Source organism: Necator americanus, chromosome II, assembly GCF_031761385.1.
Source record: "Necator americanus strain Aroian chromosome II, whole genome shotgun sequence".
Taxonomy (NCBI): Eukaryota; Metazoa; Nematoda; class Chromadorea; order Rhabditida; family Ancylostomatidae; genus Necator; species Necator americanus.
This window is the reverse complement of record NC_087372.1, coordinates 14,466,424-14,483,093: the sequence shown is the minus strand read 5'-3', so window position 1 is coordinate 14,483,093 and position 16,670 is coordinate 14,466,424. Positions and strand designations below refer to the sequence as shown.

Genomic DNA, 16,670 nt, shown 5'->3' with positions numbered 1-16,670 from the left:
AACGTAATAAATCTGCACTAATTATCGCTACATCGCTCCCACTCTCTACCAGTGGTACATAGTCTTCTGGAAGTCAAGATAACGATGCGATTTGACGAGCCAGTTCAGGAACGAATAGGCAAAGATGAAACGGAAGATCGTCTTCACCTGGAAACAATAACGTACATTACATGAAAGAACATCAACAAATAAACAATTATATATTTCACTAACCGTGTTATTGTATACAGGTCCCGAATACCACTTGTTATGTACTCTCCAGATGTTTCGCATGAATTCGTTGTAGAAGGCAGAGGGAGTCTTTTCACGCCGTCCAATCCAAGCAGGAAGATCAGCAAGCTTCACGTCGAACAGCTTTGTATCCACTTAATAAAACGGTATCTGGTGCACCCAAATACAGATTGTAGAAGTAAAAGATAATAAAACATCAAAAACAGGTTTCAACGGAAAAAAATACATTACTGTTGCTAGAAACTATCTCTATAAGAACTATTATTAAACTAAGGCTGATAGAGTGAAGAATGTAAAAAATGAAGAAAAACAACTCCCTCAAATGTTTGTTTTGAGACACGGTAATTCTACAGAAAATTTTAAGCAATCTCATTCGAATAAATGCCGAAAAGATTACGTTATTTTGACGAGTGTATAGGGTTTGATTTGATGCGAATTAAAACGGAAATAGCGAAACATAAAGAAGGATAAAGGATGAAAGTTTCGTGCGCGTCAATCCAGTCGGGATCCTATTCGAATGAAATGCACTTCGACTGCAATATTAATATGCGCACAAAATATTAGTAGTTAAATTATTTCTTAAGTCTCTCACAAAATGAAAATATAATGATGATTATGCAAAACAGGTAAGTTCACCTACGAATAAAGTAAACTCCAATTTTCCTGTCTTTTAACTGAAGCAGAAATTATTGCTAAACCTAGAATTTTTCGAACAAAGTACTATGCATATCGTTAATGGTCCATTCTGAGAGGGATAACACCGACGTCGTTTTTCTTATTAAAAATAGTGCTTGCAGGTTTAAGAATGAGGAGAATAAAAATAACAGTGAGATGCTAGTTCAAAAAACTCACATTTGCCGTAGTATCTGTGATGACAATAAGGACCGTGAATATTTTTGTTCCATCTCTTATCAAACAAACCAATTTCGGTCTTGTTAAGAATTCTGAAAAAGCTATTTTGCAAGAATGAAGAGTGAGAATTCGAAAATTTTAAAGAATTATAAGGAGAATCACACTTTTTCTTACAAACATCTCTAATGCAAATAGAATAAAGCGAAATAAAAATAAATACAATATAATACACAGTAAAAAATAAATATAATAATGGAATAGTAAGTAAAACAACTGTGATATATAGACAGTCAACATAAAAAGAGGTGCTGCACAGATTTGCTGGAGGATTTTACATTAAATATTGTATATAGCATCTTACAACAAAGAAATCAATGAACAATTGAAATGAGGAAGAAAATGAAAAGAAGAAGATAAGCTAGATGTAGATGTGATCGTCAGTGGTACTACCTCCTTCGCTCCTGGACGCTTGGCAAAGGGATCCTCATCATTTGAGCTGGACCCCATGAGCTAGACCCTTTCACCTGAGGAGGGTCCCTATCGCACCTGTGGAGTATCACAAGAGCTAACAAATGTAGAGGCCTTCGCCTGGAGGCCGAGTCAGAACAACACTTTCAAAACATCCAGCGCTGCGGAATCGCTGTAATTCTTAAACAAGCGCAGTCAACACTGGAAACAATTCGAGCGACGTTTAAATGGAAGGGATATCCTAGATCTCTTTCTGGAACGAAATCTCATTTCCTATTATGTTAAAGCCTTTTAAAACACACTACCAGCTGTCGTGGATTGGTCGATGTAGAAAATACATTTAGAATTAAATTTCAGTACGATTTGAATTCTCAATTCGTTTCCTGAAGAGCATAGAGTTTTTTATATGACATAATAAATACGGCATTGAAAACTTCCAACGAACACAGGAATAAGCAAAAAGTAGTCTTTTTTTTTTTGACAGCTTCCACTTTCTTGCGATTCGTTCAAATACACGTCGCAAATGTTAATGTAAAAGTACAAATTTTTGATTAATCCAAGTAATGTTGTGAAGTCGTATTCATTGGATGAACTCAAAGAGGTAAATGGAGAAAGACGTAGGGTACTGGTTAAGGGTAGAATAAAACAGTTGTCAACTACATGAACTTGTAGTTATGTTTACATAACTCGGCTTGCAGAAAATGCAAGCTCTAATGAATGGTTGGAGAATCTAACGAAAAATTGTCCCATTAAGAACATGAGGTGGACTTTCTCGTCTACTTACTTGTGTGTACTCAAAACTCTCGAAACGGTAATAATTAAATCAATCGGTCTTAGAGGTGTATGACATGTAAGCTAATGCTACCAAGAGAAAAAAGTGGGTTAGGGCATCGAGAAATGAGTGTTGAAAAAAAGTCGTTGAGTGCCCCTCCCCTCCCCCAACTACATTTTTCCTGGAAAGACTAACAAAACCAACTAAAGAAATGATTAATGTCCAAAGCTTGAAGTTCACCTGCTTTTCCTCACCTTTAAGATTAAAAAAAAAAGTTATTCAAATAGCTAAGCAAAGTCCCTACATCAACTGAATTTCCTTAGCCACATTACACTACACCTATATATTATAGTTATAAGCGAACGCTTTCAAACACTGATGTTGAACACAAAATCCTCCTCTGTACAACGAGCATTCCTCCACCGGAGGCAATTTTCGTCCGAAATAATCAACGAACAAAAAAAAACTCTCAGCTTCCTTACGTTGATATTAGAAGAAATAATCAAAATTTGTTTGGGTGATATCCCATCGACGTTCGCAATCAATCTGTCTCTCTGCGAATTTTCGATAGATCGTTGCAGAAAATTGAGTTCATGTTTTCTCCCTCCTGCCTATATCGTTTTGTAAATGTTCCACAGGAATTTGATGTATTCTACGAAAATTAGGCGGAACTCCACCAACCGAGTAAAAAGCCACAAATTTTTTTTGGTTTTTTTTTTTTTGTCAAAGAGCACTTGTGAAGCAACAAAGCTTCCTTCTTTTCTCATTCTCAAACGTAAACGAAGAAAAAAGTACTGATAAAGCGCATTATAACTGAAGATATTGAATTCGAGGATTACTAGGCGCGAAAAAAAAGAAAACTTCACAGAATTGGAGTAATAAGGCACCTCCTGGTGGATAATCAATAGAAGCAATCATTATATGTCGTAGAAGTGAAACTCAAGTCCCTCCAAAGGGAGATTATGAAACCAATAAATCCATATTTCTGTGCTAAATAAATCACTCTTTTAGGAAATAGAAGTCACCTGTTGTAGAAATAAACTCCAAGACGTTCAAAGGCACGCGAAATCGGGATAAAGATCAGGTCTGGCACCCAAGGCCTGAGCTGTGTGCCCGGTGGAGGAGGACGGAACCAGGACATCCTCTGCAAGTTTCTTATGAACTTCGACTAAATGAGCAGATACAAAAGACGACGACAGCAGAGTGATCTATGATTTAATTGAGAGAAATCAGAAGCTGTGACAAGAGAAGACAACTTCAAGGATGATTTGAGAGAAAATTGCTTCAGTGTGTCAATCTTAATGACTTAGATCCGTACAAGAATACCACAAAATCCAGCTGGAATAAAAGACAGCAAGATCCTTCGCAAGCTGGACAGGCGGTTCAAGAACGTTACCCCCATCGCAGTGAAGGGTATCGTTGCGGGAACCAATGAATAGAATACGGATCGCGAATGGAGCACACAAACGATCGACCATCTCGCGGTTGTTCACTTTTGGGAAAAAGACAGTCTTTTTTTTCGTTGGAATAACACGAGAAATAGCTTGAAGAATAAGGTTGAACTTCATGACTTCAACACGTGGCTAATTAACCTCACCAATTGTATGCTCTGCATTCCCCCGAACTCAAACTTATTGAGGATACAAGCTATTGCCGCAGGGAAATCCCCGAAATATCATAGAAAATATTTTCAGCTAAGTACTTCCCTTACTCGAGGATGAGTCCTTGTTTTTGCTCTGGGATTTTGCTCGCGCAGCGGATCGTATTCGCCCAGGCGAATAACTCCCGCTTATGTTAGTGTAGGTATCAGAACCGGCGTGTCAAATATGCGAAAGAAAAAACCGATGGAAAGACACCGATGAAGAACTGCTGGAGCCAAAAGTCGTTATCAGCAACTAGCAACAAATATGGTTAACATATAACAAATAAACAACTAATACAAAACAAACAAATATATACAAACGAATAACAAATATATAACAAATATGATACAAATCGAAATTCAATTCAGTTTAAGACTTAGTACCAGTCTAGTAGCCCTTGTAAAAGGTTCCTCGAATAGTCTCCAAAATGGTCGATCCGGTTGAACGCGATGGATTTCTGTCTTTTCTTATCTGACCTATCTCTACTCTTCCCTTTGTTCTGTTCCAATCAAAGGCCCATTGCAGTACGTTCAAACCTATTTTATGTCAACTGTACGTCAACAGCGTGCAAACCCTTCAAATTTTGAGTGATGTTGGTAATTTTGTTCTATTCTCATGAGTAGCATGCAGATGATTGTGATTCCATCCGAACATCATGTACAGGAGCAACGACTGTTCCGATGAATTCGCAGCACAACACCTCACTACTCAGATTTCGCCACAATTCCGCAGAAATCTTTTATCTCCAACAATTTCAAGCAGATCACCAAAGCATTTCATTCTTTTATTAAAATCGTTTGATTATAGTAGTTAAAAACGGGTTCTAAGACGTGAAGACAATCAACTACTTTTTATCACATGGCATGGCAATTCATAATAGGTGGACGAAAATTCAATTTGAATAAGTAGTTCAGTAATAGAATAATAATGAATAACAAACAGCTTGATATATTTTTCTTGTCTAGAACATCAAACGAACTTGAGCAAACGCAACCTGTGAATCTAAATATACATCAGTAAGAGAAGAATGTTCAACTCATAGATATGAATACCGACTTCTGAAGCTGAAGTGAATAATCCAACTTTCAATTACTTTGCAGGAACGTTTCGAAGTCGGCGTAGCTGTGAAATGCGATGGAATCGGCATCACAAGCAACAAATAGCGGCGCGAATTTGACCTAAACGATAAACAGTTGAATGACCTGTACTTAAGTACACTTTCAAGTTTAAGTCACCCCAAACTACTCACGAAAAGAACGCATTTCAGCGGTGGGTAGCCTGCTCTTAACATGCACTTTCCACTACTAAAAGACTGCCGTTGACTAAATCGGCAGTCACATCGACCAGAAATTAGAGCATATTATGAAGTCTGGTGTAATTACCCCGGAAAGAATGGCCTCCTCACAGTTGCGTCGCAACAGTTCCTTACAATCCACATGAGAAAGTCGAGAAATTATCTCCTCTGATTCCAAAAAAGTCAATCCAGCTTCACGTGCGCAAGTTGACAAGTGTGCACCCTTGTGAACTGGTAGCCTCCGATCCCATAAACGTTCTCCAGTAACTTCTACACTGCGAAGAAAGTGCTTAGGTACTTGCTCTTTAACGGAGCACAAGAACAAGGAAGGTAAGATACTTCCATTTGTCAACGCGGTAGAATACGTCTGAAATAGTTACATTATGAATAACTCAGAAGCAGTACCGATAATATTAAATAGAAAAGGTTGAGTCAAAACAACCTGCGACCTGTTGCAGTGAAGCGGCTGCCCTAAACGGGGTGGTGATCTCAGCGGTTGCGAATGAGGTGGAACTATCGCTAGCTTCGCTCAGAGTGCAGAGATGAGTGGAGCTACCAATGCTTCACCAACCACTAGCTTCACTCCATCGCTTCGAGCGCAATCCTTTCACTACTAGATCAGGCCTCAGGTTGTTCTGAGCCGACAACAACACTGTGTATCTTAGGATACTTTGTTTCTTCAAAGTTTGAATCACTCATACAAGAACATCATAATCAGAACAGTTAGACACGACAAGCCTTCCACATCATCCAAGGCAACTAACAATAAACGACGTACTTCTTCCCACTTTACAGGTGGTACATATTCTTCCATAGTCAATACTTGTTTAGCGAAGAATTCAGGACTGCGGAGATTCCGTTTGTTAGGTGAGTCATCACAGCCCTCTGAACTCTAACAAAGATAATTTCGTAGGACAATGTTGTATTACTGTAACAGACGCTTAGAAACGATTCCTACCAACCTTAATTCTATGCTGTGTTGTATTCCTTTCACCTAACCGGAGCATAGCAAGCTTAACATCGCATACAGGCACGAAATCCATGTTTTTCACGAGATTACTCATTTTATTGCTCCGCAACACCTGAAAATGTTGTGTTACTGTAATGTCTACGGTGGTTAGATGGCAAGGAATCTACAGTTAGCAACATTCACAGATGAAAGCGTCAACCGTGACGGGAAGTAGACACGTTCGTTTCGGAATATTCGCAGTATTCCGAAACGAACGTTGCTTCTATTTTAAAGCCATCATTCGCGAACCTAATTTTCGAGGTTCGGAGCTCTTCATCAATGAGCAGGGATCGGGCATAGTTCATAAACTTCACACAGAGATTCCACCAAAGAATTCAGAAGAAAGAATACTTCACAGTAGCGCGTCCTACCACCCAACACAATAAGAGAAAACGCCTCCAAAAAACAGACCCACTACGGACACATTGTTTGGGCAAAATTATGAAATAAACAGGAGGAAATTAGTGAAATAGTGGTCCACTGACAAAAAAAGACTTACCTTAAAGGCTGTCCATGAATTGGGACACACCACGTCAATAAACACTTTCCATTTTAAGCTAGCCATGACTACGTCCTGATTGATTATTAGTAAAACGCATCCCACCTAAATCCACTTGCGCATGAGTTAGGCGTCGAATATGTGGTGGTATATGTACGTACGCACATAGCGCAACCAGTCACAGTATAGTCGGATGAAAACGACATGAATCATGGGTGTAGTTGCTGTGGATTTGCGTACGCGCTTGATACGACTCGGTGGAGGGAGCAGTTGGAACTGACTTAGGGCCGTCGCAAACGTGAGGTTTTGAATTCCGGTGGACGCGTGCGGACGCCTGCGTCCGCGTGTGGTTGGAGGGGTGGGGCTGAGGTAGTCGCCATTCCAGCTAGTTCGTCAGCACAAGTTAGGTCGCATGAGCACCATGCCCGAAGAAGAAGAAGAGTTTGTTCCCGAAGCATCTACGGAACTCGTCCAAATATCTCTCAAAGAGCTTGAAGAAATGCTGGCATAGTCCCGCAGGAGCTCGGCACCAACAGCAACCGGTCTACAGAATACGGTTCCATTATCATCCTCGAAACCGGTATTCACTAAGCCTGGCCTTGCCAAGCAATTCGAATTCAATTCGAGCGTCCTTAATAATATGAGTCCTCTGATGGAGTGGGCTCCAGAAGACTTAGACATAAGGAGCAACTTTGGCCGGTTTATCACATTATTGACACAAAGGAATTAACTATTGACTATAGCCGATACTGATCAGACTCATTCGATTTCTACGACCAGCACGCGAGAGCGGAAAGCATGCAAACTACTAATCTTATTCTGGCAGCTTTTCTAAAAGAAAAGAAAAAGAAGGAAGGTATATGTTTCATGGAAACTCCATTAGTGTATACAATGTTTCTGCTACACTATGAATCTGCTCAGATAAGAAACCGCTCTTTCTTCCTTCATTCGCGAGGTGATTTTGAACGGTTATTACCTCAGATGCATTGAGTTCCCAAGCTAATGTGGGTGAGAGAGAATTCCTCATCAGCAATGAGAATTATAAGTTTGTTGATGACGAAATTGAAAAGTTATTAGCGTCAGGCGCCATTCTCGAGGTAGACTTTCAACTCAGACATTCTATAAGACTTAATCCACTTTCGGTTGCTGAAGGGAAGAAATCGCTTTTGGTACTAGATCTCTCAGCTCTAAGCTCTTTATGGCAAATTTCGATCTCAAATCAGGTTACAATCACGTAAAGATTCCTTTGGTCTATCGACTGCGTCAATGGTGTTAACAAAATTAATGAGACCTTTATTGGCCAAATGGCGATCTCAAGGGATAAGTATTGCCGTCTACCTTGACGATGGTCTAATTTGGGCAGAGTCTGCACAGAGGTGCAATGAGTGCATCCTGGTCGTCAGAGAAGACCTTGATAATGCCGGCTTCCTAGTGGCCGAGGAAAAGTGTACCTGGATCCCGCTCCAGAAGTTGAATTGAATTAGGTCACATAATAGATTTGAAATCGTTTTCTTTGAATGTTTCACGGGAAAGAAGATTAAAATGTCGTAAATTGGACCCTGTAGTTTTATCTAAACGTGGACCTTCCATGTTAGATCGAATGAAATGGCAACGAACACTGGCTTTTATGCATTTAGTTATTCCTTTAGAGAGAAGAAGAGCGTGGAAAGCAGTGGTCACTGCTATCGCAAAGAAAGAAGAGCTAGGGACAGCTTTGATGTATAGATGGACGTTAAATCAAGCAGAAAGAGATGAGGTCATAAGTTGGCTATGCTTTGATAAAGAATCCCAAGCTATTTCATTGACATCTACGGGAAAACTACGCAGTGCTATTAGGGATTTTCTGACGCTTCTAAATTGGGAGTAAGTTCAATTTTATATTTAGACAGCCATAACAAGATCTCCTACAAGAATTACTTGCATCATCCAGTACGGCTATAGAACTCTTTGGTATATTATCAGGGCTACAGGCTTTTTCGGGTTATCTCTTCAGCGAGAAAGTTGTCTGTCACTGCGACAACCAGGCAGCCACCGCTATACTAAGGAAAGGCAGCACGAAACCTGACCTTCAAACTCTTGCCCAACACATTTAGAAACTTTGCGATAATTTACGTGTGAAGATAGAATTTGTATGAATTTTACGAGAATTCAATACAGAGGCCAACGAAGCCTCTAGAGAGATTGGTTTAGACAACTGGTGTATAAGAGATGATATTTTTGAAGAAATGGAAAGAGTATGGGGTAAGCGTACAGTGGACATGTTCGCTAGTACAACCAGTAGAAAATGCGAAAGATTCGTTTCAAGAGACGAAAACCACGCAGCGGTGGCTCATAATGTCTTCTCGCCACAAGCCCCGCCATGGTGGACCGCTTCTCTCGGCTGGTGGGTTCCTCCTCCTCTTATCGCTCAAACTGTTATGTGCCAATGCAACTAAGAGTAAAGGTATATTAGGATTTCCAATGTGGACCTCACATTTGTTCTTTCCTTTGTTAAGGGACAGTAATAGTTGGATTCCTCAGATTGAATAGTTTATCATATTTCCTGCAGGTTCTCCACTTTTAAAAGGGGGCTCTCCTTCTTTTACATTCGGAAAAGAATCGCTTGATTTCGATGTCACATTTGCTTTGATATCTTTCTGACCCCCTCCCGGGCCTTACCTTTTCCGCTTGTCCAGTGGAATTCATAACGGTGGTTTAGCCGTAATATCGTGGAGGCAAAAGTGGGGTTTTGAATTCCGGTTGACGCGTGCGGACGGTCGCGTCCGCGTTTGATTGGGAAGGTGGGGCTGAAGTTGTCACTATTCCGTCTATTTCGTCAGCTCAAGTCCCTCCCACCCATCCCAAGTACTAATTTATGGTTCTATATCGGAACAAGATCGGAGAACAGGCCGTAAATAAATACCAATTACAATCACTAGATTAGATTTGGTTCTCAATAGTCTTAAGAATATAGGGCAGAAAATAGTAATGAATAAGGTCATATACAGAGGAGTATCCTCAGAATAGGACTGACTACGCGAATAATATCCATCGGCGTAACCCTAGGAGAGGGTAGGAATACGGTACCAATATCCGCAAGCGTTGCCATAGGATGGACTAGATATCTCAGGGTCATCTCCTGCGGATATAGGCAAGGGGTCGAGAAGAGTGCCCAGCAGACATGTCTCCTATCCACAGGCGCTCACCTCGAGATATGCATATGTTCCAAGGGTCCAGAGGGCATCCATTAGTAAGGCGAAGAGCTTCAGTAGGAGGTGGGGTTAGTCAATGCGATCAGTGGATAGCAACAAACTAGCAGTGGAATAGGAGAAATACATTGAGAGGAGTAGAACGGCATAACTGGACGGCAAACCAACACGCTTGTATACCGCTGGGCGCGCGCGTCTAGAACATTGCGATCAATGATATGATCTACCACACAGCATAGTGGCATACCACAAGAGAGGATACGCTTTTCAGAAATGACAAAGGCCCCTAAATGGAGGAGCGACGGAGAAACTGCAGCGGTTGCGGCCGATGCAGAAATGGTTGAAGTTGCAAAGATAATAAACGATTCCTTGGATACGGCAGTGGCACCAGGAATTCTCCAGATTTACAGGAGAGTTAGTAGGGACTTTCTGACCTTTGCGGATAAATTCCGGGTCCCTGTACAGGTCATTCATATGTTACGGAACGTGTTTCTGGCTCACCTCATGAACAAGGGAAAGACCAGATCATTGGGCTACCATTTAGCAGCTTTGACACACTTCTTCGGTCCTTTACCGAAGATCGACTATGAAATCCAACGCGCTCTCCTCCGCATAGGCAACAAAAAGAGGCCGTCGGTCCGTCACAGGAGGAAGGCAACACGAAAAGACGTGGAAAAAGTGATCGGATGCTAAGCATGAAGAATCAAGAAGGAATAGGGTGTACTATAGCGTTCAGAATGAAAAAGACCGAAGAAAAACTATGGAATACGTTGTGCAACCAACGATCCCCTTATTTGCCAGAATAGTTTATTTTCAGCAATATTTCCGGCAAACCATACTCACGGGACTACGCCTCACGACTCATCAAGAAAACCACTATGGACGCAGGGCATGGAGCGCAGCTCCTTACACCGCACTCCTTCCGAGGAGGTGCTGCGACAATCGCGGTACGAAGAGGAACCGATCCCGCAAACATCATGCGGGTCGGTAGATGGAAATCCGCTGAGTCCTTTGAAAGTTATATCGAACCTACGCCCATTTTGCTCATATTTGTTTGCATCTCTAGTAATCGTGGCCTTGCCTCCTTATTGTGTCAAAGTAATAATCACTGATCTCCAACTTCCTCGTTTCTCGATCTCGGCGCAGTACAGTGTTCTGCTCATAGCTATTTATGTTGCTATCTAGGGTATCTTGCCTTCATTATGTTATGTACACGAGTAAATACTGTTTATGAGGTCATCAGCTCATTTCCGCCATCACATAGATCCACTTAGGTTTCTTGGTGGTATCCTTCACTTATTCATTTTTTCATTTTCATATATTCATTTCAATAGGCGGCATTATCGAACCCATTGAACAGTTACTGTTCGCTATTGGACAATATATATTCTTTGCTGTCTGTATCAGCATATAGATTCGATACTTCTTGTTGTACAGACCTAATGTTCGTTGTTCTTTACGAGAAAATCAGTTCGTTTCACTTATGGATCACATAGCATCTACCTATCACCATAGTTATTGTAAGCTGTCGACTAAAGCAATCAACCCCCCCGCTTGTCTAGTGGAATTCAAAACTTAATATCGTGGAGGCAAAATGCAGCGATGGGTGGTGCCAGCAAGGAATTCATCACGATCCACCGAACCGAAGCAGCGTACGCGATTGCGTACTCATGTCGTTTTGACCCTACTATATCTAAAGTGATGTTCTCTGATTTTGATGTCCATGTCTTTCTTTCGTGCCAGTCCTTGCCACGTTAACTTTCCTTCTTGTGGTTCCTTTCCTTTTTTTGTTTCTTTGGTGCTTGAAGTGTGTCCACCACTTATTGTGCTGTTTAGTTTTTTAGTGTTTTGTTTTCGCATTCGATTGCACGTGAGACTATAAATTCAACATTTTTATTTCTTTTCTTTGTGAGATTTCCCTTTAAGACCTTCGCTAAACCTTCTGCCATCCTTTGTTGTCGTGTGTGCATAGTCATGCGAACCATTGGATGCTCTGGAGAAGAGGATTGATGTCTGCTGTAGTTTCTGCATGGGTATAATGAATGCATGCTTTAAGGCATTGGTATAATGAATGATAAATACTGTGAACCTTTGAGATTTTCTGTCAGATCTACAAGTACTACGCTTCCCTTAGTAGTGTGCATGAGCCAATAAGGACGCCTACGCGGAAGTTACAGAACTAAAGTGAAAAGAAGTGATGTTTAGTTATATGTAAAATGATATATAAATATAATCATGCCATATAATAACGGTCTATATTGACAAGTGCGTGAAGGTGTGAAACGAAATTTCAGAAAGCAGTGAAATAGATCCCACTGCGTCGAACTGGTGCTCCGCAACCAAGAAGTGGTAAAATGAGAGGATAGGATCCATTCCTATCATTTTACCTCCTTCCGGCGTCTACATCAAATTTTTACGCCAGGAAACGAAATTATGGGATTGTTGGTGCACTATCAGAACACAATAATTCCAAGTACGTTGTAAATCGTTTCGTGGCCGTGACAATTACTCTCGCAACGTGCAACCTAATGTACGCCTTCATATGTCACCCCTCTTACAATGTTTGCTCGATCGTTTCTTCAAAAATTGAATCCGTACATGCAGACAGCTGCTTGAGTAGTAACTAGCAGCTTGCGCTTTCTTGTGTGGGACTCTTATTATTTTTATCAGTATGTTGATGATGTTCACGTTATTTCATTTATTTGTTAGCAAATCATTCTTTGCTAATTGTTGGAAAGAAAGACGAGAAGAACCTAATGTAATATTTCAGAAAATATTTCTGAATTGTAGCCATCTCAAGAGAATATATCAGCATATTCGTATATATGGAGAATTTCAAAATCTTTTCACTACCCATCTTTCAGTTTCGTAATTCCGCACAAAAGTTGTACTAATTGTACTAATAATTTTTATTCCGTGGTATATTCTCCATTAAATATACCTTTCAACAACACATCGCCTATGTTCACGTAAAAAGTGTACAACTGAGCCGACTGGTAGCCAATGATGTTGGAAGTTAAGATTTGGACTTCGTCAAAGTAGTTGAATTTCTCCTCTTAGACCGAGTTGCATCGGGCGAAAAACGTGATGATCCGAACTCAACGTCCGGACTGTATGGCGAAGGCGACAAAACTGTCGAGCTCGTTTGCTCAGTCTTTTGACGAGCGACTATTTTCGCAAGATGCGGGCGAGTTCTTCGCGTCACTCAGTGATGCTGTACCCATTTACCGTAACTATTAATCTTTTCGAACGAGTGAAGGAACTCACAGATGATCGAACATATGAAATCTGAGGCGAGTTCACGGGTGCATCGGAATCGAAGTGGGCCTTCAGCAATTAGTTTTTTTTTTGTGTTCTTCGACTTCAAGGATCACAACTCTGGGAACAAAATCAGACTAATACTTTGTACGCGAAATGGCGTCCTCTTCAAACGCTTCACAAACCGTATACTGCGAACCGACCACTTTTTTACCTTGTTTGAAGTCGTACAACATACAAACGCGTAAAATAAATTTCTTGTCGATTAATTTCTGAAGCAAAATATTTACCAGAAATGCTACAAAGTAAACAAAAAAGGATACTTCTGACGATACGCACCGATGGGAGAGTGTAGAAGAGAAGTTACTGGATCATCTCGGCGACAAGGCATCGATATCACTTCTCAAAAATGATTTGTGAACCACTACTTAGCGAACGGAGAAGCGAATTTGACGATCACTTTTTTTTTGCGAGGCGCTGAAGCGATATAATGGAACTCGACAACTGAGGACGATTTGTCCAAAAGCTGCCGGCAGGCAATCATACAAGTGGTGAAGTTGCAGAGTATCAAGAAATTTTGCATAAACGCCCAGGTGATTGAGGTTTAAACGTTTTGGTGTTGAAGTGTCAGCAAGGAGCGTACAACGCTGTTTAGAAGGAAATACCAGCAACCTCTTCCAATCATGACCGTACATATACGTGCGTGCTGATATCTACCGCCAATCCACACATATAATCATCGGAAGCGATTGTTGTAAAACGCAAGCCAACATTCCCAACTAAGATCTCGAGTCCTGCTTTGACTAGACGCTTATGACGGAGGATCATATGATAGAGGTGTTTTCTTCGAAAAACTGATGACCAAATTGGAAGGCGGCAATGCTCGGCCCTCACTCCCCAATGGAGATCTACGGAGAAGAGAAAGAAGAGGAAGTTGAAGTTCCATTATGGACGTGGAAAGTTCGAAGGAGATGACCAATATTCCATCCTTGACTGACATCAAAACCATGACTGGTTTCAAAAGAATACTTGACCTTCTTCACTACTCTTTTTCTGGGGTGCGTGTAAAGAGGGTCCCGGCAGATTTTCGACCATGCTCCGATCATGCCTCGGCAGAGCAATTAGCGCTGGTGCGAGGAAGAGGTTTACTTTCGTCGCTACCTAAATAGCTGACTCCGCTTACCTTTTACCGCTTGCGATTCATACGTTGGATCACGGCTAGGATATAATTTACGAATGACTTAATAGTTTTGGAGGATCATACACATCCACTGGAAAGTTGTGATGTGAGATGACCTAAAATTTGTAATCGTAGGAGAAGCAAGAGAAGTAACCGAGTGAAACATGAGAGAAGGATGCATCTAATAGCATCAAATATGAAAAAAAACTTGCTCCCGTTCTCTTCTTTTTCTTAAGATATTTCTAGATTTTAGATATATTTTAGATATTTATTATTTCTATAACTGTGTAGTTCTTTGCGTCTTTATGGCTAAAAGAGCTTCTAAGACGGTTGTCTGCTCCATCATGAGCGACTAGAGTGTAATCTCGTCGAGATATGTTCGTGTATCCCCGGGCGTATCCACTGGACACGTAATGTCTCGGAGGCATTAGCGGAGAATCCGCCGGGACCCTCTTTACCGTTCCTCCTTTTTCTGCAGTATAGCAAACGGGAAGAGATTTCCAGATTTATCTTGATGACCATTACCACCGGTAGAAACTCCCAGTTACGGAACGACGTGAAGAGAGCTGTAAACAACTCGAACACATCATTACCAATAGAATATTTTGTTTTGCCGACTTTCTAGAGTTTTATACGGTGACAGACAATCTCCTTTTTTGGGACAACGGTTTTTTTTCGTGAAAAGGAGAGGAAGCTGTCAAGCTTAGAGAAGGAAGTCTGCGGTTCATTCTAAACTACTAGTTTTCGCTAGCCGATGTTGGCGGAAATATCTTAATAGACAACATTGACATGGATATCAAACATCTTTACGAGTACAATAGAGATGTAAGAGCCTAAGGTTAACAGCAGATACCCGGCTCTAAGGACTTCAATTAGCGAGAGAGCAGTACGAGCCGCAGACAATTATGATCTCAGAAAATGTTCGACAGACCTTAACAGGGAAAACTTATTGAAAACAAAATACTGTTAATTTGTTTGTGTAATATTTAGCAACACTGAGAGATTCTGAACAGGAGATTTTTTTGCATGTTGTTTTTCACATGTGGCCATTTTCGTCCGCCGCTAACGAGTTACGTCGAGGTTAATCATAAATATGGACGTTTCCCTTATGTAATGCACTACAACATTTTAAACCTTGAACCTTGAGCTAGAATGGTCAAAAGTTGTCCGGAAAAATACGCTATATTAGATGATTTCATTGTTATGCCTTAGTGAGGTCGCAAAGAGAAGCTTCCTGTGCTCTCCTACTACTGAACACTGCATCCTATTCTATGAAATTCAAAAGGCATGAACAGCTCAGCTACTTCTATGAAGGTTGATAGTGCCCATATTGGAACAGAGCCAGACGCGGGGATTGCTATGGTCGGCCCATTTGTGTACAAAGAGTCGGAAGTTTCAATTAATTTTCCTCTTAAAAGTCAAAGTTTCTGTCGTTAATCAATCCGCTTGGGACGCTTTTTTTGAGGTTTTGAAGGTTTTGGAACGCATGTCGGCCTGTACAATGACTTGCTGTGCCTGCCGATAACGAAGTCATTGATGTATCCTCACAGACAAGTCTGGTACCGATTTATCGACTCCGGAGGGATGAAAGCCTTGGTGAGGACTGGAACGGATTCGAACCTGCGATCGATCGTGCAGAAAGCGGAAGCTCTAACCGCTACACTACACCAGCCCTTTACCTATTAATGTTCTTAGCACAGTAAATGATTTGCAGATTGTGTACTACTTTCTTGAGCTGAACCAAGATTGTTATTGATCTTTATTCTGGCTAACGTTTCGGCGTCGTCGCCTTCTTCAGAGGCGCCGATTTGCAGATTATGTAATGTTGCACTGAAATTCTTCAAGAATGAACAGCTCGTCTAGTAGGGCTATAAGTTCTGCATGTAAACAAGTTCAAAGGACCTCAGGTTTGCTTTTATTGTTTACAGTCTCTCTCGCATTAGACTTAAAATTGTTTACAGAGCGTGTCTCAGATGGAAAACAAATCGGTATCAAAAGCTCTTCTTTCCGTGGACTTATTTTCAAAGAGATCGTATGTTCTATATATTGTAGATAAAAGTTTCAGCAAGTTGCAAGATTTGAGAATGACTCAGATGTTTGTTTTCAATTATGGAAGCGAGTGTCGCGATTGCAAAAAGTTGCGGTATGAGTTCTGAGGTGACTGAAGTTCAAACACATGTGTGTTATTTGGCTACAGGATGAAGATTTGTGACTTTTCCAATAGCAGCGATAGAAGCGCTGCTAGTAGTTTATAAAAAAAAAGGTTTGCAAAAATC

At 40.8% G+C, this 16,670-nt stretch overlaps 4 protein-coding genes across 5 annotated transcripts; 2 read left to right on the top strand and 2 right to left on the bottom strand.

Moving 5' to 3' along the window:
* Window positions 1-45: 45 nt before the first annotated feature.
* On the bottom strand, window positions 46-3,464 carry RB195_017837 (uncharacterized protein; the record flags this gene model as incomplete). The annotated part of the gene is made up of 4 exons (XM_013441449.2): window positions 46-147; window positions 214-365; window positions 1,084-1,175; window positions 3,349-3,464. The coding sequence occupies 4 exons, from the start codon at window positions 3,462-3,464 to the stop codon at window positions 46-48; spliced, it is 462 nt and encodes a 153-aa protein (XP_013296903.1).
* A 1,463-nt stretch (window positions 3,465-4,927) lies between these two features.
* Window positions 4,928-6,981, bottom strand: RB195_017836 (uncharacterized protein; the record flags this gene model as incomplete). 2 transcript variants are annotated; one of them, XM_064185007.1, is made up of 8 exons in its annotated part: window positions 4,928-4,968; window positions 5,023-5,144; window positions 5,212-5,249; window positions 5,349-5,627; window positions 6,039-6,152; window positions 6,223-6,342; window positions 6,769-6,873; window positions 6,934-6,981. In XM_064185007.1, the coding sequence occupies 8 exons, from the start codon at window positions 6,979-6,981 to the stop codon at window positions 4,928-4,930; spliced, it is 867 nt and encodes a 288-aa protein (XP_064040888.1). The 2 variants fall into 2 exon arrangements, with proteins under 2 accessions (XP_064040888.1, XP_064040889.1); XM_064185008.1 differs by lacking the exon at window positions 5,212-5,249 and having other exon boundaries at window positions 5,023-5,030; window positions 5,071-5,144.
* Window positions 6,982-10,229: 3,248 nt separating this feature from the next.
* Window positions 10,230-10,649, top strand: RB195_017835 (uncharacterized protein; the record flags this gene model as incomplete). Its single annotated transcript, XM_064185006.1, has 1 exon — window positions 10,230-10,649. The coding sequence occupies one exon, from the start codon at window positions 10,230-10,232 to the stop codon at window positions 10,647-10,649; it is 420 nt and encodes a 139-aa protein (XP_064040887.1).
* Window positions 10,650-12,389: 1,740 nt separating this feature from the next.
* RB195_017834 (uncharacterized protein) lies at window positions 12,390-16,150 on the top strand (the record flags this gene model as incomplete). Its single annotated transcript, XM_064185005.1, has 3 exons — window positions 12,390-12,429; window positions 15,860-15,990; window positions 16,109-16,150. 3 exons carry the CDS (start codon window positions 12,390-12,392, stop codon window positions 16,148-16,150), a joined length of 213 nt encoding a protein of 70 aa, XP_064040886.1.
* Between the last annotated feature and the right edge of the window lie 520 nt (window positions 16,151-16,670).